Below are 25,106 nucleotides of genomic sequence, written 5' to 3' on the forward strand. Positions count from 1 at the left end.
TCCTTATTTCTATCAGTCACAGACAAAAATAGAGTGGGCGTGGCACCATATGAGTGATTTCACATTCTTTTTCAGTAACCCCTCCCACCTCCATACCCTCCTGGGGACTTACAGATAATTAGTGTGTTGAGCCAGAGGAAACGTCTAAATGGTGTGTGTGTGTGTGTGTGTGTGTGTGTACTACAGACTCAGGTGTTGGAAGGTGTGTCACTGGAGGGTTTGATAAACTCAAGTCAGACAGTATCTCTCCAACAGGAACATCAAAGCACCGCCCAGACTAAAGGGGGGGGGGCTACAGGGTCTCACGCTCAGCTTGAGAAATAATGACAGATTGCACTCTTCAACCGCACGCTTCACGATTCAACCGAGTTCACAATGATGTTTAAGGGGAGAGCGGGAGGATTTCAGTGATTCACGCTTCAGTATTGACGTGGTTATCTGGGGTACCAGAGATATGAGACATATGGCACCCAGTGAGAGATCAGCTGCTGGCAGACAACACAAATAAAGAGCACTCCCAGCAAAGAGGGGGGTTTAAATGGGTGCTTTTCTTTCACAGGAACCCGCCTACAAATTCTAAATGAACGTCTGAGCCGTGATTTCACTTATAGTTTTGTCCACTCTGAGCTCCAAAACACACGAGAGGTCGAAATGACACCGAGAACAAAAGCTAGAAGCACTCCATCGTCATACGTATATATGGTGGCAGCTCTGCCTATATATATATATATTCACAGCGTTAACCCTGCGCTAATGCTAAAGTCAGCAAGCTGATGGAAGTTGGACGTACCAGTTAACTGTCATTTTACCTACAGTGTCGGGACTGCGTAAGGCGACACGATGCTCAGCGCCCGCTTCAAACTAAACTGGAGGCACCATCCAGACCAGATTAAACTGTGGGACCAACTGAACAACTGACCTGTGTTTCTGTGTCCGTGTGTGCCATCGTTCATCTTTAAACAGGTACATAAATGAAACCACTTCCTGTTACTAAGGCCTTACTAAAGGATCTGAGTAACAACTGCAAGTGTTGCTTTTAAGGCCCCTCTCAGTTTACTTTATATTGTTCTTCATAGGTGCATTAAGGATTACTAAATTAATCTGCAACTGTTTAAATGGGCACAAACTCATTGCGTAAAAGGACTATAGTATGTGTCGCTATCAGGAAGGAACACTGAGTGCACAGTCCTTGAGGTAGAAGCACCCGCGGGTGCGATTACATAAGATAATGTGAACTTGATTTCAGATAGCTATACTTACAGATTAATAAAAGCACTCGGGTGAACATCTCATCCAGACCTCATCTATGAAGATAGTTTAGAAGAAATAAGTCAAGTAAATGTGGGAGAAATCCAAAGTTAAGGAGTGCAACCTGATTACCTCTGCAAGCGTTTACCCATCTGATCAATCAGCCCTCTGGTTTTACACACAATTCAAAAACAGATTCTCAACTGATAATAGCTAATGAATGAGGAAAAAAAAAAACAGTTAGGCTTATGTGCAGAGAATACACTTCCTGCCCCCTTCAACCTCAAGTCTGGGAGGGGGAGAGACAACAACGCAGCTCTGCTCTACAGCTTGATGGCTGACAAACGGGACAACCAAATCAAACAGATTCCAAAAAAAAAAAAAAAAAAGGTCAAATAAAGAGGTATTATAGTTACAGTGCAAAAAGATGAGAAATTCAAGCTTAATACAAAAACATAGCACCAAACAAAAAAGGAAAAAGTAGACGAGAAAATGCATGCAATTAACTGAGGTATTCAAGTGAAAAAGGGGCTTATTGATGAGAAAAAAAAAAAAAAAAGACATTTAGCGAGAAGCAAAATTTGTCAGAACAGACACCACAAAAAAAAAAAAAAAAAAAAAAAGGCTATCCTTATCCCTAGGAATCAACTTCAACCTCATAGTGTCACATCTGTTATAGCTTTGGTAGGTACGGGATGTGAGGAACACTAGTGTGTTGAAATGAATTGGCCTTTTTCACAAACACTGTATTTGCAAAGATTCTGTGTGTCTTACACAAGTATCCAATTTGTAGAAAAGTCTGCAGCATATTGAACGTGTGATATGTCTTCCTCTTCTTATATCAAAACTGGATGATTCGCTCCGTGGAAAGACATTTAGTGCGCAAGAATGGCTAATTAAATTCCATCCATTCTCCGTATCAAAACATGTTAAACCGAATCATCAAGATAATGCCATAAACATCTAATCTCGCTCTCACACACTCTAGATATATCAATAGATTTAGAACATTTATAGAAGCCATCCAGTTGTCATGGTTTATACATAAGCTACAAGAACATGCAACCTCAAGTGCTGTTAAAAACTAGTTTAAATTACAGTAACTGGGAATGTTGAAATTCCTATCCGTTTCGCAGGATATGAGGGTGAGCCTTAGCATCTAAGGTCAAGAATATCATTCATGTATTTTATTATTTTTATATATATTTATATACTTTGCTACGTATATGATTTTGGTGTCACTGTGACCACACAATTCTCAAAGTAACAGACCATAATGGAATAAGTGCAAAAATGATTAAGAATACCATTTCAAGACAGATTTCAGACAGAAGTGCCACCAGGTGTTTGCTCCAGTGGTATCTGTTAGCCATGTCTGCCGTTAGCGTTTTAAAACCGCTTTAAAACTGACTGGCACTAGTGCACAGGCTGAGGAGTTTAGCGTTTTTTTTTTTTTTTTTCTCTCTTCCTACATACTTTGATTTACACCTTTGATTGAACTATGTACAACCTAATACTACACAATAAGCAATAAGCCTCATCTCACTGACACGGAGGTTTGCCAAAATAACTAAAGTCAAAAACAGTGAGGAATAGACATTACAACCTGACCTGTTTTAAACACTTCGCTAAACATTAATAAAGCACTCATGTGATTACACGAAGCAGAGAGGGAAAGTAAAGATTGTGTTTGCGCAAAAAAAAAAGAGGGGAGGGAAGGTACGAGATTTGATGTGAAATCTGTTGTGAGATCAGTCTGCTTCTTTTGTTGCATCTCCACACAGTGTTCCCTGGCTGCCTTGGTTGTGCCATCGCATGGCTGAAGATACAGGGCGAGCATCGTGCTGTTTTGGGAAGCCAACGTTGCTTTTTCTCCATTAGCGTCAATAGCTTAGGTGCTAATGCTGAGCTCAGTTGTTTTGGACCTGAGGTTGATTGGCTTTGAGGCTGCGCAGAGCTCGTCGCGCCGCCGCCGACTTGGCGATCCGGTAGCTGCGGCCAACTCCTTTAAACTTGCCCTTGCCGACGACCTCCACCGTTACCCGGACCTTCCCGTCATACGTTCTTTCTGCAGGGCTGCACACAGAGAAGAGAGAACGGGGGCTCAGCTCTCAAATAACGGCCTTCAACTTCAGCTGCAGAGAGATCCAGGCCTTCATCTGGACACTCAACACTTCCTGCACACATAACCTGCTGTCTTGACACATTCAGTGGAATGTACGTTTCCACATCATTAATTGGAGCAGTTCAGCGGAGTCAGGTCGTCACTCGCACAAACACGGCTTTTATTCACTACACTTACTTTTGCTTACTGTTTATTTTCCCTCTCTTTATCCCAAATTGTTATAATTATTTATGAACTATATTAAATTGTGTGGAAGTATTATTTGTTTCCAGTCCCTTACATTGTGCAGTCTTTCAATTGTTGTTAAGTTCATTTAAATAACAGATGTTTCACATTAAAAATCTTCTGCTGTGTGGTCTGTGTTGGGGAGATGAAGTTCTGGAGCATCTGTAAATGTATTCCTGTGTGTTATCAGTACAGGTGATTTCTTTTTTTTTAACTCACCTTTGTTATCAACTAAGTTTCATTATTTTTGGCTGCTTAAACTGTTTTATTTACTGTATTATTTCTGAGCAATAACAGCACTGGTTATTTGTGCCACATTGTAACTATGCTCCCTGATGCCACAGTGTTTTTCCCCTTTTTGTCCGATTTAACTGTAAATGCTATTCAGACCATTCTGGTTATCAAATCTTCATGATTATGGCTCCAATGATAATCCTTATTTTATATTTATATTTTATAAATTATGTTATATGTTGATTAATATTGGAAAACAATATTTTTGACAGATCAGTTTGTTTGCACTTTAGAAATTGGTAGAAAACTTCCTACATTTAAACTGTAACATTTAACTACAAATATACATTTTCATCAATACACGACTTGAAATTAAATCGGTGCATCTTGTCTGCATGACACAACACCGGAGATGTGCACCAGCAGTTACTTCTTAACACTTAAATAGTGTACACTTTCAACAGTGTACTGCTGCAATGAGTGCTGTCCAACACGACAAAACCAACACTGATCAAAAATAGTTTAGTGAAAGTGTTGATCTCCTACCTGAACTTGGCAGTTTCTGGTTCCATTTCAAGCAGCTCCCTCACAGGAGAGCGTGGCACATTGGCAGAGAATTTCTCTGTAAGCAGTGAGGGGATGGAGGGTTATTAGGTTAAAAAAAAGTATCATCAGAAACAACCTCAGACCTTCAATTCTGTCCCGGGTCAATACAACTGGCAGAAGCCCTCAATGATCACTGGAAGTTCCCAGCATTAACAGTGCAACAACCACGACCACAAATATAAAAATGACAAAACGAATGAATAAACATGCGTTCACTCTTCCTCACCTATAAGTGGCCTCATCATTGGATAATACACTTGCCACACTGTCTCCAATGACATCCTGCTGTCCATGTAAATTGCTCCAGCTAGCGACTCAAAGATATCCCCCATGGCCTTAGGGACCTCGATGTCCTCCTCCTTCTCCTCGTCTTCTTCAGAGCGTCGTAGCTGGAAACAGAAACGCACACAGCTGTTAGCTGATGCCATGGGAACCACTCACACTAAGGGCTGGCTGATAGACAAACACAATCTAAGTGCATGCGGTACAGCTGGCTAAAAACATTTCAACATTTTTAACTTTCAAGGATAACTTCTGTATTTTTAAACCTGGGTTCTATTTTTACATGTTTCGGGTTTGTAATGACTGGTAGGTTCGGGAGTCCAGTAGGTCGGCTCAGCGAGGAACCACGAATGCTTGTTTGATCCACTGACAGGCTCAGAGTGTTATTCTAAGTGTGACAGCATCGTGGAAAGGATCCCTACAGAAAAAGACCTGGAAGATCCTTTTGGTTTAACCACAAACAGCCGTTCTATCGCTCTCTGCACACACACCAGACTACATTCATTAAAACAGGGATTTTGCCTCACAAAAGACAGGAGCTACTGGTTTACTGCTGAGTGATTAATTGATTTGCAGCTGCTCTTTGATACCTTATTTTTAAAGAGTAACAAATGTAAATCTGTAGCTCAACTGTTAATGTACCGACAGTACATGCAACAGTTTAAATCGTGCGATGTAAGCAGCTTTGTCATGATATGGTTACTCTGATTGCATGTATAGTGAGCAGTAGTTTTTTTATTTCTTACAGCTGTTTTTTCAGCATGCTTAAGGCATAGAAGTACCTCTCGATCAGAATAAGAGGAGATCTGGTGCCAAGATTTTCATCTTCACCATTTTCAGGCAAATTACATCCAACTGCATTTTCAATTCAGTACTGAAATCAATGGAATATGAAACAGATTCATAGAGGCTGACAGCCTTGTTATTCAGGCAGATCTTTTTGAATGCCGAATATCATTTTAGCAAAAAAAACAAACAAACAACTAAAACAGCAAAGATTAGTTTTCTTCCTGCAGGGCTTTGTTGTTCAGTACTGATGTGAGCTGTGCTTTTGGTAAGAAAAGGACTCACTTCAGAGTCCATGCCTTGCATCTCGTTCTTCTCCAATTGAAACTGCACAAAGTCGTCGATGACATGGAAAAGTTCGGGCGAGATGGCCTTGAAGTACTTGTGGTAGTCGTACTTGACAGCCAGAGAGGCAAAGATGGTGTTGTTGACGAGTGCTGAGCGCAGGTCAGTCAGCACGCCGGGAGAGTGCTGCCGTGGGTCTTCATAAAGGTGCTTTGTTATGAGGTAGTCTAGAATTGCATCACCAAGGAACTCCAGCCGCTGGTAACAATCTGAGAGACATCAACATCAATTACCAGGCTGTCTCATCACTCAGCAAAACCCAGTACAGCTTCCTTGGATGATCGAAGATGAGATGATCTCCAATTCTCAAACACATTATTGTTAATTGTACTGTAAATAATACCAACAATAGTTTGAACTGCACAGTATACGATGATGACACTGTCCTGATGCTCTGAGGGGAAGTCTGACCTGTTATGGTGTTGTAATGGTAGGAAGCGTGGGTGAAGGCTTGCAGGAGGTAAGCCTTGTTCTGAAAGGTGTAGTTGATCTTTCTTTCAAAGTTCTCGAAGCCGGAGATGAGGTGGTTGAGAGTCCGCTCTGCGTCTGGGTGAGCCAGCATGCAGCGGGGTGGAATCTTCAACCAGCCGTAGCACAACTCTGTGTGACCACTATGCACTGCTGTTCCCGCCAGGGCCTCCCTCTCCAACGGTAACACCTGTTGTCATCAAAAGAACATTCTTAATACCGCTATAAATCCCGTTCATAGTTTTGACAAACATGTTTTTGTGAAGCAGTGGTTAATACTGTCAAGAAGGTTCTGGGTTCAAATCTGCCAGCCGGCTGGAGCATTTCCGTGCCCGTTTGCATGTTCTCCTCGTGCCTGTTTGGGATTTTCTGCAAGTACTCCAGCTTCCACAGACACTCCAAAGACATGCAGATTAATTGTTGACTCTAAATTGGTAAAAAATGTGAATTTGACTAAGAATGGTTGCCTGTCTGTATGTGTCAGCCCTGTGATGGATCGGCAACAAGTCCAGGGATCGATGGATTGGAACTGTAACTGAGTTGTAAGTCAGCCAGCTGTTCCCCAATTGGTCCAGCTTCTGGCTGCCAGACTAAACAGGGTGGAGTTGGCTCCAGTTGGCCCACTACGAAGCAGGACCCATGGCTAGAAATATGGGGGGGGGGGGGGGGGGGAGTAAACTTACTTTACACCATGACTTTCCTGTATTTAGTCAAAGCAAACAAACTGAACAAAGAACTGTATGATGCAGCTTTGTTGGACACTAGTTGACTTGCAAATGGCCTGAAGAGGAATGACTTTAAATGCAGCATAGTGTCAGTGTCTCTACACACTCTGTCTTGGTTTCTTTGAGGTGAGAACAAATACCTCAGCCAGCCTGACCTGTGACAAAGAATGTAATGAGCGTGACTTTGGCACAGGAAGTTTCCTTTTTTGACAGGCACATAAAATGGCTGCTCTCTCTCTCTGAACTAACCTTTTCCTTAACGCTTCCTTAATGGGCTGTACTGTGTGATAACATGTGCTTTCATTACATCGCTCCACTCTTTTATTCAAGTTTTTCTCTCTTTTAATTCGTCACTGCTCTGACCCACGGTATCATTGCTGAATCACGCAATACTGAGACAGAGCAGTGTGGGAGGTCCTCGCTCACCTTGAGGCCCAGTGAGCACAGGAACATCTGGGCGGCTCTCTCTCCACAGCTGGTCAGGTAACAGCCCAGCAGAGCCTCCACACAGTCAGCAATGCTCTTGTCGGCGATGCATTGCTCCGTGTGCAGGTCGTAGGAGATGGACTGCTTGCCGAGCTCTGCGCCGCAGTTTTCCTCCGATGGGTTCCAAAAACCTACCACGAAGTCGTCCTCCTCGCCGGCCTTGCTTGGATCAAGGTAGCACATTGCATCCCATGAGCTGTAGTCAAACTCCTCTGCAGAGGGCCCGCTGGCAGCCGGCTCAGAGGGGAAGTGGGCCGCGGTGGGATGGAGGGGCTTCTTGGGGGCCTTCCATTCGTACGGAGACTCCATGGCGGGGGAGGAGCCAGAGGCAGGGGTGAGAGGGGGAGGGAAGGTGCTCAGAGAAATCTTCTTACCAAACGCACCAGATCCCAACAACATGTTGTCAATGAATTTGATGTGCTCGTTATAATACTCCAGATCGTCCTCCATGTTGACTTCGTCCTTTGGCTCCTCCTTCAACATCAGCTCACCTTCCTCATCCACCTCCTCGCACTCCTCGTCGTCCTCATCGTAGTCATCCCCAGAACGCCCGTTGGCCAGAAGCTCCTCTTTGGCCTGGATGGACACAAACAGAGAGAAAAGGAGAGTTCAAGTCAGAAGGAATCTAAAAAGTAGTAATTACGATGAAGTGCTGAGCTAAAGAGTCATTTGTAGGTATTTAGATATCCGAGTTCAAACTAACCTTCTTCACATACAATAAGAGCTCCAACCTGAGTAAAACATTTCAACAGGTCTTTGTGTGAGTAAGGAGATTTGGCCAAACCAAAGCCATGATACAGAGACACATCCCTCTTTAGTTGAGGATAGGAAAGGTGTCTATAAAAAGAAAGCTACACACAAACGTTGTGAATAAATATTCTTATTTGTTTGGGGGAAATTCACACATTGCCAATCACTCGTAAACTATAAAACATCCGTGGCCAGTTCTTTCTATTACAGCCTTAAACACGTTGCACATACAAATCTGAACCAACTCAACTGCAATACTCAAGTCTTTCAAATTGAGCTGACACCACTTTAAAGTTAAATGTATACGTGCAGATGTGGGTAGATCTGTAAGCATGTATGATCCAATAGTACGTTATGATACATTAGAAACCATTTTGAACTTTTAGATGCTTTCTCTTGTGTACATTTACCTAAATGATTCGTTTACCTAAATGATTCACTCGTATGTCTGTTGTTTTCTTTGTTAAGCCGTCAGGCTGCTTTTACATACATACATAAATATACTATCATCACCTTCATGTAGCAGTAGCAGAACTACATATGTTTTACCTGTCATTTAGAACATTCATTATATTAGACGTGGGGCAGGGTTTCGAGCTTTGGGACTAAAAACCAGAACAATCTTGTTGCCAGCCAAGGTGTAAGCCTGCCCTCTGCAGGCCTGACAGCATCACAACAATGACCACTGAGGCTTAAACCCAGAGGGTCGGACGTTCGATCCCCGGCTCCTCTAAGTCAACATGTCCAAGTGGCCTTTGTAAGACGCTGAACCCCAACTTGCTTCAGTGTGTGAATGTGTGTGTGAGAGTAGTCTCCTCCTGAATGAATGCTGTGTGAATGGGTGAATGAGGATGTGATGGAAAAGCGCTTCGAGCAGTCGAAATGACAAGAAAGGCGCTATACAAATACAGACCATGAATGCATGAATGAAATGAAAGGCCTGTCACTAAAATGATCATTCTCCAAATCTTATGTCAGCCCTTATAAATACATTATGCTAACTGGTGTGTCAATCCCTGTCATCCAGCCCTTTGCAGATGTTTGGGCTAAGAAAAATGTCTCCCTCTCTCTGTAGCTGTACAATTCCAATGCGCGCGCACACACACACACACACACACACACACACACACACACACACACACATCATTGCAATATGAAGAAGAAGAGCAGCAGGAAGTCTACTGACCTCCTCTGAATCCAGTTTGTCTGTGCTGCTCTTGTCCTGGTTGACCACATAGCCAGGAGGCAGCCAGTTAACAGGGGGGTCAAAGATGGACACCACCATCCTGCTGGGGAGCCCCTTCTTCTTCCCCAGACGGTACAGGTTACAGTTACTCACCTGGATATGGTTAGACCAACGAGAATGAGTCAAGACATGCAGCCTTAGAGATGTTGGCTTTAATACAACAGTCAAGTGCGATTGGCTTGGCTCCCTCAAACGACCAATCAGAAGCTGTACAAGAGTAAACCTTTACTTTACACATCCCAGAGTGGTCAATAGAAAGGACGAGGTGATTTACTATTAATAAAAGGGAGACGATGTTCAGTTATCACGTTTCCAATCATACATTCATTATCTGTACCACTTATCCTTTAGAGTCGTGGGGGAACTGGGGCCAATCCCAGTCCACTCTGGGTGGACACAAAGAGATGGACAGTTGGTGCAGCTGTGAGCCTTTTAGTCTGAATAAAGCAGGTCAGCTGAATAGGCAAAAATACCAAACTAGTCTTTCAGAATAGCTGTAAATAAAAGGCAAGCATGAAAAGAAACAAGTAAGAAAGATAACATTTCAAATACTACTAATACAGTTCTAATACTGTTTACTTGGGTTTATGTAAGTCTTTCAATCACCGATAACCTCTTCCCAACCAAACTGTTCCAGAATTATTTGAGCACCTGAAACTGAACTCAGGAGCTATGCAGATTAGGCACTCACTGTGTGCAGCTCGCTTTTTCTAAACTAGTCAGGAAGCAGACAACAAAACTTTGTTTTTAACATTAATAAAGATTACAGGAAACGCCCAGCCTTTGTCCTAAGGTTAATACTAACTGTGGCACCCAGTACTTCCTTATAAGTCGTACTTGCTGTGCTTTAGGCCATCTGTTGAGGCCTCCATGAACAGATAGAGTTTGCTTCATTAACATGGTTTCAGTGTTATCAGGTAACCTAAAAATAGAATCTCCAATCTCCGCTAACTTACCCTTCTACCACACATTTTCATTAATTATCCTCAAGGGTCGCAGGAGGGCTGGAGCCAACCTAAATCCCAGCGGGCAATTTAGAATCATCAGTTAACCTAACCTGCATGTCTTTGGTCTATGGGAGGAAGCCGGTGTAGCCGGAGAGAACCCACAGGGAGAACATTTAAACTCCACACAGAAAGGCCCCAGTTGGCCCACAGGTTTGAACCTGGAACCCTCTTGGTGTGAGGCAACAGTGCCGCTCATACTTCTAGACTTCTTTTACTGTGGTTAAAAGTGGCGTCTTCTTTACTGGCTCAGTCGCCCGCTCCCTGCCTGGACCATCATCATCAGAAACCTCTCGCTGTCTCTCCCTCATCCTCTCTCTCGCCATTTTTCTTTTTAAAATAATCAGTTATAAAAGGCTTCATTTTTGGAACATGGTAACAGCTAAGCGGACTGTTGTGTTGCACCTTGACCACAGGCTGTGCACCACATCAAGCGGACCACATGAAATTAGATCTCTCACACACAAAAAATGGTCGCATATGCAGCCTGGAGCTCTGCAGACTCAAAACAAAAATACATTTTTCAGTTTCATTTGTTTAATTGCGATTTATATTGTAACTGTGTGAAGGTCTTCCCCTATCATAACCACCTAGTGCAACACCTTTAAGAGCCAAAATACCTCCTTAGACCTCCTTTTTAGAGATATTTCTAAAACTTCAGCATTCATGCAAGCAATAATAGGTCTTGCCCACACTGGTCATTTTGCTCATTTCTGCCTCACCTTCTTGCTGCGCATATAGCTGAGTCGTCCCTCGTGAGCGTCAGGGTACGTACAGAACAGGTATGTGGTGATGGCATGCTTGAGGAAAGAGTCTCCAAGCATCTCCAGCCGCTCCAGGTTGAAGCCGTCACTTGCGTTGGACAGGGTCAAGGCCTGCAAGATGAGGCCCGGGTTGGGCCCCAGGCTTTTGGGGGAGTCTCCTGCCTGGGCTCTGTGCTGGGGGACAGCGCCATGGTCAGAAGAAGGTGCTGTGGGAGTGTTGGAACCCGTGGCTGCCCAGCTGCAGACTGAGGTAGCTTTATTTGTGTGGTCTGAGGTCCTCCCTGGTGTACATTCATCACTAGGCTGTGGAGGACTGGAGCTGGGCTTCTTCAAGCTGTGAGAGGGCTGCACAGGAACTGAGGTAGTGGTTTGTATTGATTCAGGGCTCTGCAGCCCAGGGGAGCTGGGCTGGGAGCGTTGGCAATTGTCATGTTGGTGAAGGTGCTCATCTCGGTGGCCGTCGGCGACACTGTCAGCAACTAGGGCAGTGCCATTGGTTAGGTTCCTTGTGCAGGTGGCTTCTCCAGAATCAAGGGCCACGAGGGGCCTCTGCTCGGGCAGGGAAGAGTGGTGACTACTATGATGCATTAGGCAATCGGGGTCAGGGGTTACAGTCTCTTGGTGCTTACAGTGATCCTCACCATCCTCACTGCAGGACTCAGGACAGGAGATGAACGTTTTGCTGTCGATGGATCTCTTCCAGCCAAAGTCCAGGTTTGGATACCTGCCACATACAGACCATCTGCTCATTAGAATGTTGGGAAACCGTGCGGGTACGTTTCTGCAGAGACTGCAAAAATTAAGCTGTTTAATAAAATTATTCTCTCTCCATCAGCAGCGGATCAGACACATTTTGATGGGTGTGGATTGTCCTGCCTGCTGATAAAGGTTCAAGAATGTGGCCTCTGTTTTGACGCCCGTTCTACGGTTTCACTTGGGCCGTAAGACCAAAATCTTTTTAGGGTGTTATGAACATATGCACAACCTGTGACTCTCTTACAAATTTAGCAGATGTAGTACTATCTGAGTAGCCTGATGTCTCAGTTACTTTTTGATTTCCAAGTGGGGGCGGACCAAAATGTCTCAGGATACATTTGAATACACCTACAACCAAAGTGACAGAACATTTGAAATTGCGCTGAGCATAAATGAAACCTAAATTATACATTGCAGTGTAGGCATGAAATAAAGTTTTTACAAGTGCTATTTGTTGTGTTATATTAGAATATAGAAGTGCAGGGCCATTGTTTCTTTCTTTAAGGAAAATCCTGATCTTTTCCCATTAAATCAGAGTCCCCGCTACCAACATTTTGCCAAGGTGGCCCACCACAGCAGAATCTATGCCACCACGGGAAAAAACAATTAAAAACCACAAAAGAGAACAAAACGATCTGAGATTAATCTCTTAATCGAACCCCTTGGTGACTCACTCAGGAGTCCCTGTCCGCCACGCACACGTTACAGAATTCAGTCGGTTCAGACACTGGCACCAATTTCAGTGACTTTGTCAAGCATGACTGCAATGTTTGGTGTCTTTACCCCAAAGGCACATCATCTTTTTCTTAATATTACTCTTAGGTATGAGTGACAGGAAATGATAGGAGTGTCACTTAGGCCTTCTTAGCCAGAAAACTTGAGACATGAAATACCTCCCTTAAACATTTTTTTTACAATATATATTCAATAATATTCATAATATTCTAAAAAAAATATATATATTTCTCCTCTGTGGCAACGAGGCCAACACATAGCCTTTCAGTAATTATTTTATCTGAGCTTCTCTACACACTTTACAGCTGACTAAAGTCATGAGATCACTGATGGCATACTCCACCCCCCCACACAGTTCACATTGTCCCCTTGGTCCCCAGGAATCACATGTGTGTGTGTAGTGTATGTGTCAGGGACCTGAAGTCAGGGGGGAGGGTCTGGGCTCCCACTCCAGCTTCGCTGGCTGTCTGGGCTCTGAGCTCCTCTGCGGTCAGGAGGCAGTGGAGTCGGTAGAGGATGCTGGGCAGACACACTGCTTTCCTCCACAGGGAGGCAGGGATGGGGTGGATGGCACACAGCTCCGGAACCAGGATCTGACAAACGCAACACACTGTTAGATTGAGACTGTTGTTGCTGCAGTGCAAAATACATGTAAGGTGATGTAGCTGAAACTAATTTCAGTAATTAAGTTCACGCTCACAGACACACCATATCTAAATTTATACCAACAGCAGTGCAGGAAAACCAGGACTTCATTAGCTTCTTTTCAAATAGTGACAATACTGGATGGGTGTCAGTGCAGATACATACAGACAGTACATGATCAGTCCATTCTGAAGGCAGATCATACGGGGCAGCAACACTATGTGAGCTATAACTACAGAGGGTGAGCGGCTCTGTTCAAACAGCCAGAATTTGGGAATGACAACCAGGTGATTTAAACTAGATCAGCCACCTATTAATACAAAGCAGAGACGTGCACTGTGTGTGTGTGTGTGTGTGTGTGTGTGTGTCAGCATTACAGTCTGGCATAAACAGGTCACTAGTGCCTTTTCTGCTAACCTCACGATACGACCAGAACAACACCTGTAAGCATGCTAACTGAACACATCGACGATGGCGGCAGCTGTAGGCCTCAGAATGCATGAAAGACACGAAAATCAAAAATGTAGAAAGAGACTGAATGAGACTAAAATGTCTATTCTAGTTTGTTTCAAGTCAGCGAGCAACATTGATCACTTAAAACGGCCTGACTAATCAGATTCTGATTGGAGGGTTTCACTGCCAGGTCCATGTATCTGAACACTGAAAACACTGCACAGCAGTTAATTACTCCCAAGGAAGATTTTACACAACTGAAATCATTAAACCCTTTCCACAATTACAAAGTAAATGCAGTGCACTATTGGATCACGCTAAAGTTAATCCAGGTGCAACTTCTTTGCCAGGGGACAGTGTGTGTTTTTGCCAGAGCCCAATACAGTGGGCTCACTGAAACAAATGAGGGGCTGCGTTTCTCAGCACAGTTCTACTGTGAGTGTCACCAAAGAAGCAGCCGTTACCTGTTTGTTCTGCAGACTCTCCCACTTGGCCTTCCTCTTCTCTGCACTGCTGAGCGGCAAGGCTTTGCCCTTCTGGTTCAGGTGCCGAGGGGTTAACAGGTTCAATCTGAGAGCACAAGAAAGACCAAAAGGAGGACTGACTCACAATATTCTAAAAACCTCTTAATAACAGTACCCAGTATTCAGCAATGTGCTCATATAATACTGTCAGACTCACAATGGATACTATTAAAAAAAAGTAGCCCCACAATGCAATTTCTCTGCTGTCAGTTATGTAGGAGCCAGCAGGGATGAGCGGCAGGCTACAGGTCTGGTAAGCTCACTTCCTTCAAACTCCACACCCCTAGATTCTTGTCAAACTTGTCCTTTTCAGCTCCAATTGACACTGACTCCAGTGACATCATTTAAGGGAACTTATCAGACTTCACACTGTTCCCTGTGGAGCCACAGAGGGCTTTATACAACTTTTCTCACATACAGTATGCAGTAGTGCTCCCCGACACTTAGAAGTGACGTTTCCCCAGAAGACATTGTGTAAAACCCATTCTCTTACACAAACTTTGGACAAAATTCAAGTGGAAAGTGTTTGCAGCTAAATGCAACTGTCATGATCCCGTGCAGCTGACCTGGAGGAGGTGTGGTCTACGTCCAGAAGCGGCTGGTTCAGGTTGGACAGATCCAGGTTGTACTTGGTTTTGTAGTATTCAGCAAATGTCTCGTACTCTGGTGAAGGAAACTTGCTGAGCGGTGTGAGGTCTGTATACACGTCGGCGACATAGAAGCGATGAGGCTGGTCGAAGTTACGATACCTGGAAGCATGACATTTGACATTATGTAGCTCCAAGTGGTCCTCAAACATCAGAAGCATTTAGACACAGTAAAGCTGTCCTCATAACTAAAAGCAACTCCAGTATGTCCATATGGGGCAAAGGTACCTTGGAATGATGACAGCATCCTGGTAGTCCTCAAGTTTGAAGGTGAAGGGGTTCTGCTTGGTGTACTGAGTGGTAGGAATGCCAGTGCGGGCCTCAGACCTCTCAATGTCCTCCATGAATTTAAAGTCCATATCTAGTATTTTGGAGTCCCCAACTGAACGAGCCAATGACGCAGCAGAGAGAGGATAATGGAAGGAAACCGATAAGAGTCTCGACACATCTGGAATCTGGAAAAGTAACCCATCAGCTTGCCTGAGAGTGATTCTACTCACCGACATTCAGAGGTAGGACGCAGTAGGCGGAGTCAGCCAGTGTGGGCTTGAACTCCAGTGCAGGTTTCTCCAGGCGGAGGATATGGGAGAAGATGTACTGGTGTAGGCGGGTGATGAGATCGAGCTGGGCAGCAGTGAGCGTGAAGCCAGACTTCTGCAGCTCGATGGAGATGGTCACCTCACCCGAACGAGTGTACACCGGGAAATGGGGGATCTGGACAGAAGGACAGCACTAGTTAGAATCCATAACCAAAGATGAGAGAATGGTGCTGGAGCGGTTCTTTCTTTTAAGGGAAGGACAGAACAACACTGAGGGAACATGGGAAGGTTTTAACCGGGCAACATACTCGAGGTATGGGTTTGGCAGTCAGGATGCCGAAGCACCTGGTGGTGTCTTCCGGCGGGTAGAGTTTCCTTCTGCGGAAGTTGAGTTCATCAGGGAGAGGGGTGGTGAGGACCATCCCAATTACATATAGGTAGTAAGTCTGCTCTGGCACGGCGTAACTGTCCCGTAGACACTCTGGTATCTGGAGAGGACAGAAAGAGGCAGAAACAAATGACTAACTTCTACGGGAGCATTAGAGACGCTCACCTGTTCTGACACAATAGAAAGCAAAACATGAATAATCAGGTACCCGTTAACAACCAACTGTAGGCTGACCTTTAGGACAATGTCAATTTCAAACATATCAAGGTCGTGGGAGCTGAACAATTCTCTGACAAATACTATTTAGAAATGAATCTGTATTAGTTGTCCACATAGTATTGGGGAAGATGCATTTGAACAAAGCCAAAGTCAAACTTGTTTATAGAGAGAAACAGAAAGCATGACACTTTGGTTTTAAAGATGACGTGAGGTATTGGACAAGCCGTCAGTTGGAAAAAAACTAAAAGCTGAGAAATCACCAGTTTGTCTCTGACAGGAGAAAATACCTTAGTGCCACTTGACATTGCTGCTCAATAATGGTCAAAAATTATTATGGTCCTCAACCCTCCCCCCTTCAAAAAGTCATTCAGAATCCAGGATCAATCCAGAGAAAACCCTGAATTATGTCTGTACTTTTTACATAACCACTAGGTCAGTCTGGCAGTACAAAGTATTTCAGGGTTTGTCCAACCAAACAAACCATAGAAATAAATTGTACCAATATATTTTGCTTTGAGATGCTAATTCACAGAATCCAATCACAGTCAGTGAACTTTAGCTGTAATGGATGAGCCTTCAGCAGAAAGACGTTCTTACAGCTTTTGGGTAGCACTGCCTCCTCTTGGTAGAGCCAGGCCGGCCTGGTACGCTGGTCTCCTCCTCATCATGAAGGTCCAACTCCTCCTCGTACTTCACTGTCTCCTTCCCCACCGGCATCAGGTGATCATCCAGCTCACCTGGGTGGGACAGAAGGATATATACATATATAAATATGCTAAGACAGATGCAGGGAGAAGGTCTGCAAAGGCTGATGGTACACATTCCAAATCAGTCATTTGTAAAATCTTAATTCTGGTTTTACCTATTTTGTGGAGTTTCTCACAGCATACTAGTGCAACTGCTTTCTCTGCCAGTCTGGCACAGTTCATTGTAGGACCCTGTAGTGACACAATAAAATGAAGCAATTACATCTCCTGCGGGGCGTAACCATCACCACAATTGTTGCAACAGAGATGTTCTTCCTCACCTTAACAGGAACTCGCAGTGGGGAGTTGATAGGTAAGTAGAGTGTGGACTGGAATCGTCCATCCTGCCTCTCCACGGTTTTACACTTTGGTGCCAAGTGAGTGAACGGGTCACTGGGCAGCCGAGCACAATACCTGAGCACCGGAAACAAAGGAGGATTTTTAAGGAGGATTCATGTCTGTTCATGTCCTTGTCTTTATGAACTGAGGGCTTCCAGACCTTGCAGAAACATAAACCTACCTGTTAATGTGTCCGATGGCTGTGTTGATGGTGACCCGGGGTCCTCCATCCTCGGATCGAAGCACGTAGGGCGGGAGGATGTTGTCATCGTCCAGCACCTGCTCCACTTCAAACTCACTCACCTCCACCGACTTGGAGCACTTGTTCCTCAAGATCTGCTCATAAGAAAAATGAGATCATCTTCAGTACTAGAACCAAGCATAAGGAAGGCAGTGGGAGGAGGAAGAGAACAGTCGGAGTTTCAGCATTAGTTCCAGGCCTTAGAAAAATAAATCAGAGGAGCAATCTACCTCCTCTCATTTTATTCCCCTAATGCCTGGCTCTAATGCTCCTCCGTACAGTCCCGAGTCAGACAGGATCAGAAACTAGAAACAGTTTCTAAATTTCTCCTAACATTATTCAAATAGTCAAGTATTAACTACATCACACAAGACAGACAAAAGGGTACCTTCTCTATCGCCTTGTAGGTGGTGAGATCTTCCTCAAACGCTTTGGTCCTCTCACTGTCAGCCAGCATGATGTAGTTGGAGACAGGTGCCCGAGCTCTGCCTTTGGACTGGACATAGGACCTGTACTCTGTAGGAAGGTCAAACCGCACCACCAGGTTGCACTTTGGAATATCCACCCCTTCCTCCACAATACTGGTAGCAATCAGCAGGTTGGTTTCATGAGCGCGGAATTTGCGTAGAACCTGCGAGAGAAAGGAAGGGGGAGGGAGGGAAGTGAGAGGAGAAAAAGGGAGGGAGGGAGGGGAGGAGATATTACTCACAGGCTTCTGACTGCATTTCATTTTCAAAATTCTATAGTTTTCAGTTATGTTCAGTAAGATTACTTCCTCGTCTCGTCAGTGCCAACAAGTGACAGGGTCTGAACAGAAAAGGACTGGGAAATAAAGAGTAACATGTACTAAACCCATCCAGGCCAGCAACAAGTCCATGACTCATTTCAAGCTAAATACAGAAACAGAATCTTGATATTTAACAGTTTATAGAAATAATTTTATTAAAATACAAATTTACAATCAAAACACCATTTAAGCAGCTGCGTAGCCCTGAGATGAGAAACTGTATGTATATTAAAACATTGCATTAGCTGCATCTATAATTAGCCGAGTGCGACTGTAACATGGACATTTAGGTGAATGAAAGGCCCGTGTCTCCCGTCGTTCAGGGTCTGGCATATTCACGTGATTTCTCTTTGTATACCTCCTCTTGTTTCCTGAACTCCACCTCCATCTGCTTGTTGCGCGGCTGGTTCTTGCCGATGCTGTGGCCGGTGATGAAGTTGCTGCTGATGTAAGCCAGCTCTGGGTCCTGCTTTCCCGCCTCTTTGATCAGACTGAAAAACAAAAAAACAGTCAGTGTGACACAGAGAAAGAAAGTGAATAATCTTATATTATTTTTTATTAACAGCGTATTCAACAGGGTCATGTTCTGGTTAAAAAAACTACACATTAAAAGTGACCAACGACCAGGAATGAAAGTATAATAAATAGAAAATCTGGCTTATTTTCAGTTTACAAGTCGTGTCTGAAGAGCAGCTCTCACACCACAGGGCGAAGAGCCATGGCAGAGCCCTACCGATTGAGGACGACAGCTGTGTAACGCCTCTCCACAAAGATGATCCCACACAGGATGTTGGTGAACGGTGAGGGAAAGTTGGCTTCAGGCCTCTCTTTGGCCTCCACCTCCTCATCCTCATCCTCATCCTCGGAGTCACTCCAGGACACATAGTTGTCCTGGTTGCGGTTATTGTACCACTCCACGCTTTCAAACTGCTGCCGCTCAAAGGGCTTGTATTCGTGCAGAATCTCAAGCAGCCGGAGGACTTTGGGGGTGACGAACTTGAGGTCCAGTGAGGCGGGGGAGAAGTGCTCCTCGCAAAGGGCATGCACTTTGCGCAGGATGGTGTCAGTGAAGAGTAGAAACTTGCGGTTGAGCTCCTCCTGCTCGTGTTTGATATACTTCTGGAGCTCCCGCACCATGATGCCCGCAGCCTTATCAGCACACCAGGGTCCCAGCACCTGCAGCACAGCCCTGCAGTCACTCAGGACCTGGACAGGACAGAGAGTGTAATGAGCAGGTCTGTCAGAGCTTTTTCCCCTGTAAAAAGCTGCCTGCCGAGCAGAGCTTGCAGGCTGGAAAATCACAACAATGAGCTAAAACCAGCTAATTAGCTGAGTAGATCTGAGACTCCATTCACATCATTTGCCCAAAAATACTGATTAGTGCAGCTTTTACTGTGTTTGCAGACTGCTTCAATATGGGTCCATGCTTCTGTACAAGAGAAAAACTCAGCTGATTGTCATTGCTTTTGAAACATGGATCTTGTATTTTTTTCCAAAATGATAATTTTCGTAATTTTGTTTTGTTTTTTAAATGTGGTCTCTTAGTTGTTGTGGCATTATGTAGTTTTGTCTCAATAAAAATCAGCTGCGTACTGTTTTGAGTCTAATTCACCAATTCATTGAGGTTCTTCAGGTACAGGTTCAGGCACAAAGGGGCACTTAAGTCCTGGTTCTATTTGGTCCACAGGTAAGTGTGAAAAAGGTAAAACCAAATGAGCAAATGATGACACAAACACGGAAAATAAAATACACTAAATCTTTCCAGCTCTGACCTGTTTGGAGATGAATGTGGCATCGCGGTCCTCTCTAGCAACAGATATGTTGCAGTCATTCAGGAAGTGGAGAGCTTCATCCAGCTCCACCTGCAGACGAGAGGAGAGGCCACTCTTATCCACGTAGGGGCCACAGTCCAGCACCACTTCTCGTGGCTGAGAGGCGTATCTGAAATACAGAGCACATACTGGACTTCAGCGTACACCTATGGGTCTTGGTTACAGGCTTACCAGTCTAATGTTGTCATGAATTTCCATTCACCAGGTGATTCTACAAAGCATTTTTTCCAAGAAACTGTCATCAGTGAAGTCTCTTTTGCTATGTTTAGTAGTAATTAACGAAACTACATTTGGCCATAGGTAGAGTTGTTGACCCCTGGTATGTGTTTGTAGTACCTGTCCAGGACCACGAGGTCAGTGGCAGTTTCAGCGTTGCTCTTCAGGATTCTCTCCAGATTCTGGATCTTCTGCTCCAGTTCTGATGGGTCACACTTCCCATTCAGAATGGAAGCTGTGAGACCCAGGATACGAGGACTGCACGAACAGCCCTCAAACAGCTGCACAGACAGACACAGAGAGGAGAGCCAGGTCGTTCACAGTTCCCTTGAACAACTCCTACCCGGTCTAAGACAGAAATGTTATTTTGCAATCACAGTCTCACCTTCATTATCTCACAGTAGGGGTGGTCTGTGATGGCCAGGTGACAATCATCAAAAACCACCAGGTTGATTTTAGACAACTGCAAGATTTTATTCCTTAGAACGTGCAGGAATATGTGGCAAGTCATGACCAGCACCTGTGTTGAGAATGGCATTATTAGAAACAGAGCCACAACTGGGTTCAGTCTGACTGTGACATGACACTGTTCATGAGGGTGCAAATAACTAAGCCTGTGTGCTAAAACTCAACAATTTCAATCATCAGGCCTCTGAAAAACTCTAGTCATCACTTTGTGAAGTGTTGAACGAGTCAATAGCACAACACAGGATAACAATGTAACAAGGTTTTAACAGCCTTTACTGTGCACTTCGACGTATCTACTGTTTATTTATCTCCTTTCCATTTATCAGTTTTCCCTTTATCTTTTTAATCCTGAGGCAACCTTTAAAGGCGAAAGGGCAAAGCAAAAATTTCATTGTGCGGTGAAACTTGTTTTTATTAGTACATATGACCATAAAACAATTGAATTGAAAGTATGCTGCCCTCTGCTCCTGACCTGAGGGCATGTGGGCTCAGCCATACAACTCCAGAACTATACAGACTACCGTAGACCATCGTGGTCACCACCTGTATTATGGTATTATAAACCATCTAGGCTTATTCTTAAAGGATGACTATTTTTAGATATTTTGGCTTTGAAATGACTGGTAGGTACAAAAAGCTTCCAAGTAGATTGCCTCAGTTGGAAGCCATGAAACAGGTTTTGAGTGGATTACAGTGGCTGCAATGTAATCCTTTGGGGCAACTGAAATCAAAGTACGCCCAATGAAAGTGCTTGTTTTTGCAACCAACAGGTGCTGATTGTTCTTTGACAGCAGTAGGGACATGATCCCTCCGGAGATAGACTTGTAAGATCCTTTTTTGTTTAACCACAAACGGCTGCTGCATCGCTCTCGACAAAAACAGTACTTTTACCTCACAGAACACAGGAGTCGCTGGTCTATTGCCGTCTTGATAGGTTAGTTAGTTTGTGTCTGATCTGAACTAACCCTTTAAAAAAACCAAAGTCACAAAGTTGCCAGCGGAGGCAATCTATAGGACCAATTCCAAAACATTTTGTACCCTTCAGTCACCTCAAACCCAGAGTATGTAAATAATAGGGTCCAGTTTTAAAAATACCAAAGTTCTTTAAGCCTGACAAAACTCAGCAAGACAGTCACAACACGTGGGCATGGGACTGGCATGAAGCCAGTGAAAATAAATACTGTAGAAGACAATGAGGATGACTGGCACACCTGATTCTTGATTATCTCTTGACTCCACTGTTGGTCAGTGAATGCTGAGGTCTCCTCCAAATCTGTGTACTCTCCCACCTGGAGGTCAGAGTGAGTCCTGACTGCAGCTGCTTGCTGAACTACAGACAAAGCTGGAGGACAGGACAATATTCAACAGCATTTCAATTTAAATTAACAATGAGGTGGGCGTAACATGAGAATGAACAACGCCATTCTTTTAAAAATATCTTCATACTTCCAAAAGTGAGAGTGAAGCATAAATGTGTGCGATATAAAAAATAAAACAGTAGCAAGCAGCGTGTATTGCAGGCACCTGTGTTCACCAGAAAAACAGTCCTCTTTGCATTTTCTTGGTAATGTCCACGGATTTGGTGGGAGAGCTCTTTTGTAAGAAGTACTGCAATAAAGGTCTTCCCTGAGCCAGTATTCAAGCAGACGATAGTATTATGTTCAAGAGCTGCTTCAAGAAGTTCTACCTGTGGAGGGAGATTACAGTACAGGCAGTGAGCTGACGAGCAAACTAAAACAAACAACATTACTAACTGTCATCCTGTAGCCTCCTTACCTGATATTTCCTAGGTGTATAGATGTTATCATGGATAGCCTCCTGCTGCCATGGCAGACCAAAGAAAGGCCCCATGGGTGAAGTGGCAGGGGTGACAAGCTGTAGGCCTGCCATGATTCAAAGAGGTGGAGGTTAGGGGGCTGGGCTCCTCCAGTTGGCCGCTTTATCTCATTTCATCATCCTCTTCTTTTCAGAAGTTCACTGGCAGGAAGATGAGGACATTGTGTTAATACATAGTAGACAGCAGATTGGCCAGCTGACTTTGTCTCGCTCTCCATTCAGAAAGCCAAAAAAGCCCATCGGCAAAGTCACGTCGCCGGCAGCCTGCAGAACGTCTACCTGGCACAGAGTTCTGGCTAAAACAGCTGCTTTAGAGCTTAACAACAGTTTATTTAGAACATGACGACTTCTTTACACTTCAGTTAGCGCTTGAGAACACCATGTTTGGAGCTTGTTTAGAATATGAGAACATGAGAGCTTATTTAGGGTTTGACAAAAGTTTGTTTTTGAGCTTCTTTCAACTGTTACAACAGCTTGATAATTTTGCTCAGAGATTATTTAGAACTTGAGAACAGCTTGTTTAGAGCAATTTTTCAGGGAAAGGTGGCGCTGTCCAGGGATGAAAGCAACAACCTACATTTACCCTTGTTACTGTAACAAAGAATACTTTTGTATACTTTTGAGTATTTCAAAAATAATCATTTTACTTACAATTTGGAGTATTTTTAAAATTTTTTACTTGCACTTCAGTATTTTTTATTACAAGTGCTGTACATTGAACATATATTTGTGTGTTTTCCAAAGTGTCTGCTCTGTGGAGTTCTCTGTGGAGTGTGTTGGTAAAATGTACAAACTTTCAGCAGTGTTCAATGAAACGGCTCAAACAAGAACAATTGAAATAGCTCAACACAGCTAATATTACAGGTGGTTTCTCCAAACTCAACACAAAATGCCACTTTTAATGACTACTGCAGTCCTGCAAAATTATTCAACCCCCTGAATAGAACCCCTCAGAAGAGGGTACCTCAATGGTGTTCTGCTTTGCTTCTTCTGGCACTGGAAGCCTGCAGAGTTTGGAGGGTAAGATGGATTCAATCAAGTATCAGCAAATCTTAGGAGAAAACATTATGGCATCTGTGAGGAAGCTGAAGCTTGGACGTCATTGGACCTTCCAACAGGACAATGATCCCAAGCATACTTCAAAGTCCAACAAGACTTGGCTTCAGAAAAAGTCCTGGAAGATACTAGAGTGGCCGTCAGTCTCCTGACCTGAATCCTGTAGAATCAGGGATTTGAAGAAGGCGGTTGCAGCACTCAAACCCAAAAACACTAGAGAGCTGGAGGCTGTTGTTCATGAGGAATGGGCTCAGATTCCTCAGGAACGCTGTCAGAACCTGGTGTCTGGATATGCATCAGCAGGTCATGACAGCAACAGGTGCTCTGCTAAGTATAAGTAAATAATTGAGACTGCAGTAATTATTAAAAGTGGCATATTGTGTTTAACTTGGAGAGACCACCTGTGATATTAGTTGCGTTGAGCTATTGTTCTTGTTTGAGTTGTTCATTGAACACAGCTGAGAGTTGCAATGAGGGGTTGAATATCTTCGAATGCAACTGTATCAAACAGTTTGTGAAACTGACAGCATCCCCATGGAAACACATGTTAATTATTTCTTGAGCTCATCAAACCCAATATGTATCAAATCTGTTGGAATGCCAAGAAAGTTTTAAATCTTTGATCTAATTTGTTTAGAGCTTGTTTAGGACATGACCACAGTCCGAGCTTGACAGACTGTTTAGAGCTTGTGAAGAGCTTAAGAACAGCTTGCTTGAAGCGTCTTGTTTAGAGCTTGAGACCAAAAGTGGGAAAAGAGAAGAGAACTCTGAATAGGACAGAATAATGCAGAGAGAATTAGTGTCTTTGGAATTATACTTACAGGTAATAACTGAGCCTTTCTGGATAAGAAGACAACACTTAATCTGGGCTTCATCATAAAATCTCTCTGAATCAACTCCTGATGCTCCCCCACATTTAGGCGGAAATAGAGCTGAGAAACCAAACACAGACATAGCTGTTACAATGCAGTTCAGACACAGGACAGATGTAGAGACATCTATATGCAGCCTATATAACAGCGTAATAACTGACAATGAAACAGTTCCTCTAGCTGTAGAAAGCAGTGATGGACATTTGGATTCAGGCTTTTGAAATACCTCTAAAAAATGAACTACATTGAAATATAAGAAGTCAAGGAACTACTCAAGTTAGTTTGGCTTCCACAGACGCTGTGTCTGATTCTTGTGCCGATTATCATACTGTAATGCTACTGTTACATTCAAAAGTAAAAACGTCTCACCTCTACGCAAATGGAAAGTGGCAGGGATTGTGACTAGGTCCTCCAGCTCTGCAAAAACAAAAGCAGAGAGCATCATGAGAACGGTGAGGTATTGCTGGGTGCCCGATGCTGATGAAGGTACAAAGGGAAGAAGGGTCCCATCGC

At 43.8% G+C, this 25,106-nt stretch overlaps 1 protein-coding gene across 1 annotated transcript; it reads right to left on the minus strand.

Moving 5' to 3' along the window:
* Positions 1–1,643: 1,643 nt before the first annotated feature.
* dicer1 (dicer 1, ribonuclease type III) lies at positions 1,644–24,621 on the minus strand. The gene is made up of 28 exons (XM_070842393.1): positions 24,543–24,621; positions 22,606–22,806; positions 22,354–22,516; positions 22,041–22,171; positions 20,747–20,881; positions 20,482–20,642; positions 20,086–20,254; positions 19,047–19,519; positions 18,672–18,804; positions 17,915–18,157; positions 17,467–17,621; positions 17,228–17,360; positions 17,063–17,138; positions 16,798–16,937; positions 15,902–16,081; positions 15,555–15,768; positions 15,283–15,436; positions 14,974–15,156; positions 14,348–14,453; positions 13,203–13,378; positions 11,253–12,018; positions 9,467–9,619; positions 7,471–8,106; positions 6,263–6,509; positions 5,792–6,060; positions 4,665–4,827; positions 4,379–4,454; positions 1,644–3,324 (listed from the first exon to the last, which is right to left on the minus strand). Exons 2-28 carry the CDS (start codon positions 22,717–22,719, stop codon positions 3,159–3,161), a joined length of 5,715 nt encoding a protein of 1,904 aa, XP_070698494.1. The 5' UTR covers positions 22,720–22,806; positions 24,543–24,621; the 3' UTR covers positions 1,644–3,158.
* Positions 24,622–25,106: the final 485 nt, after the last annotated feature.

This window comes from Pempheris klunzingeri, chromosome 13 (assembly GCF_042242105.1).
Source record: "Pempheris klunzingeri isolate RE-2024b chromosome 13, fPemKlu1.hap1, whole genome shotgun sequence".
NCBI lineage: Eukaryota > Metazoa > Chordata > Actinopteri > Acropomatiformes > Pempheridae > Pempheris > Pempheris klunzingeri.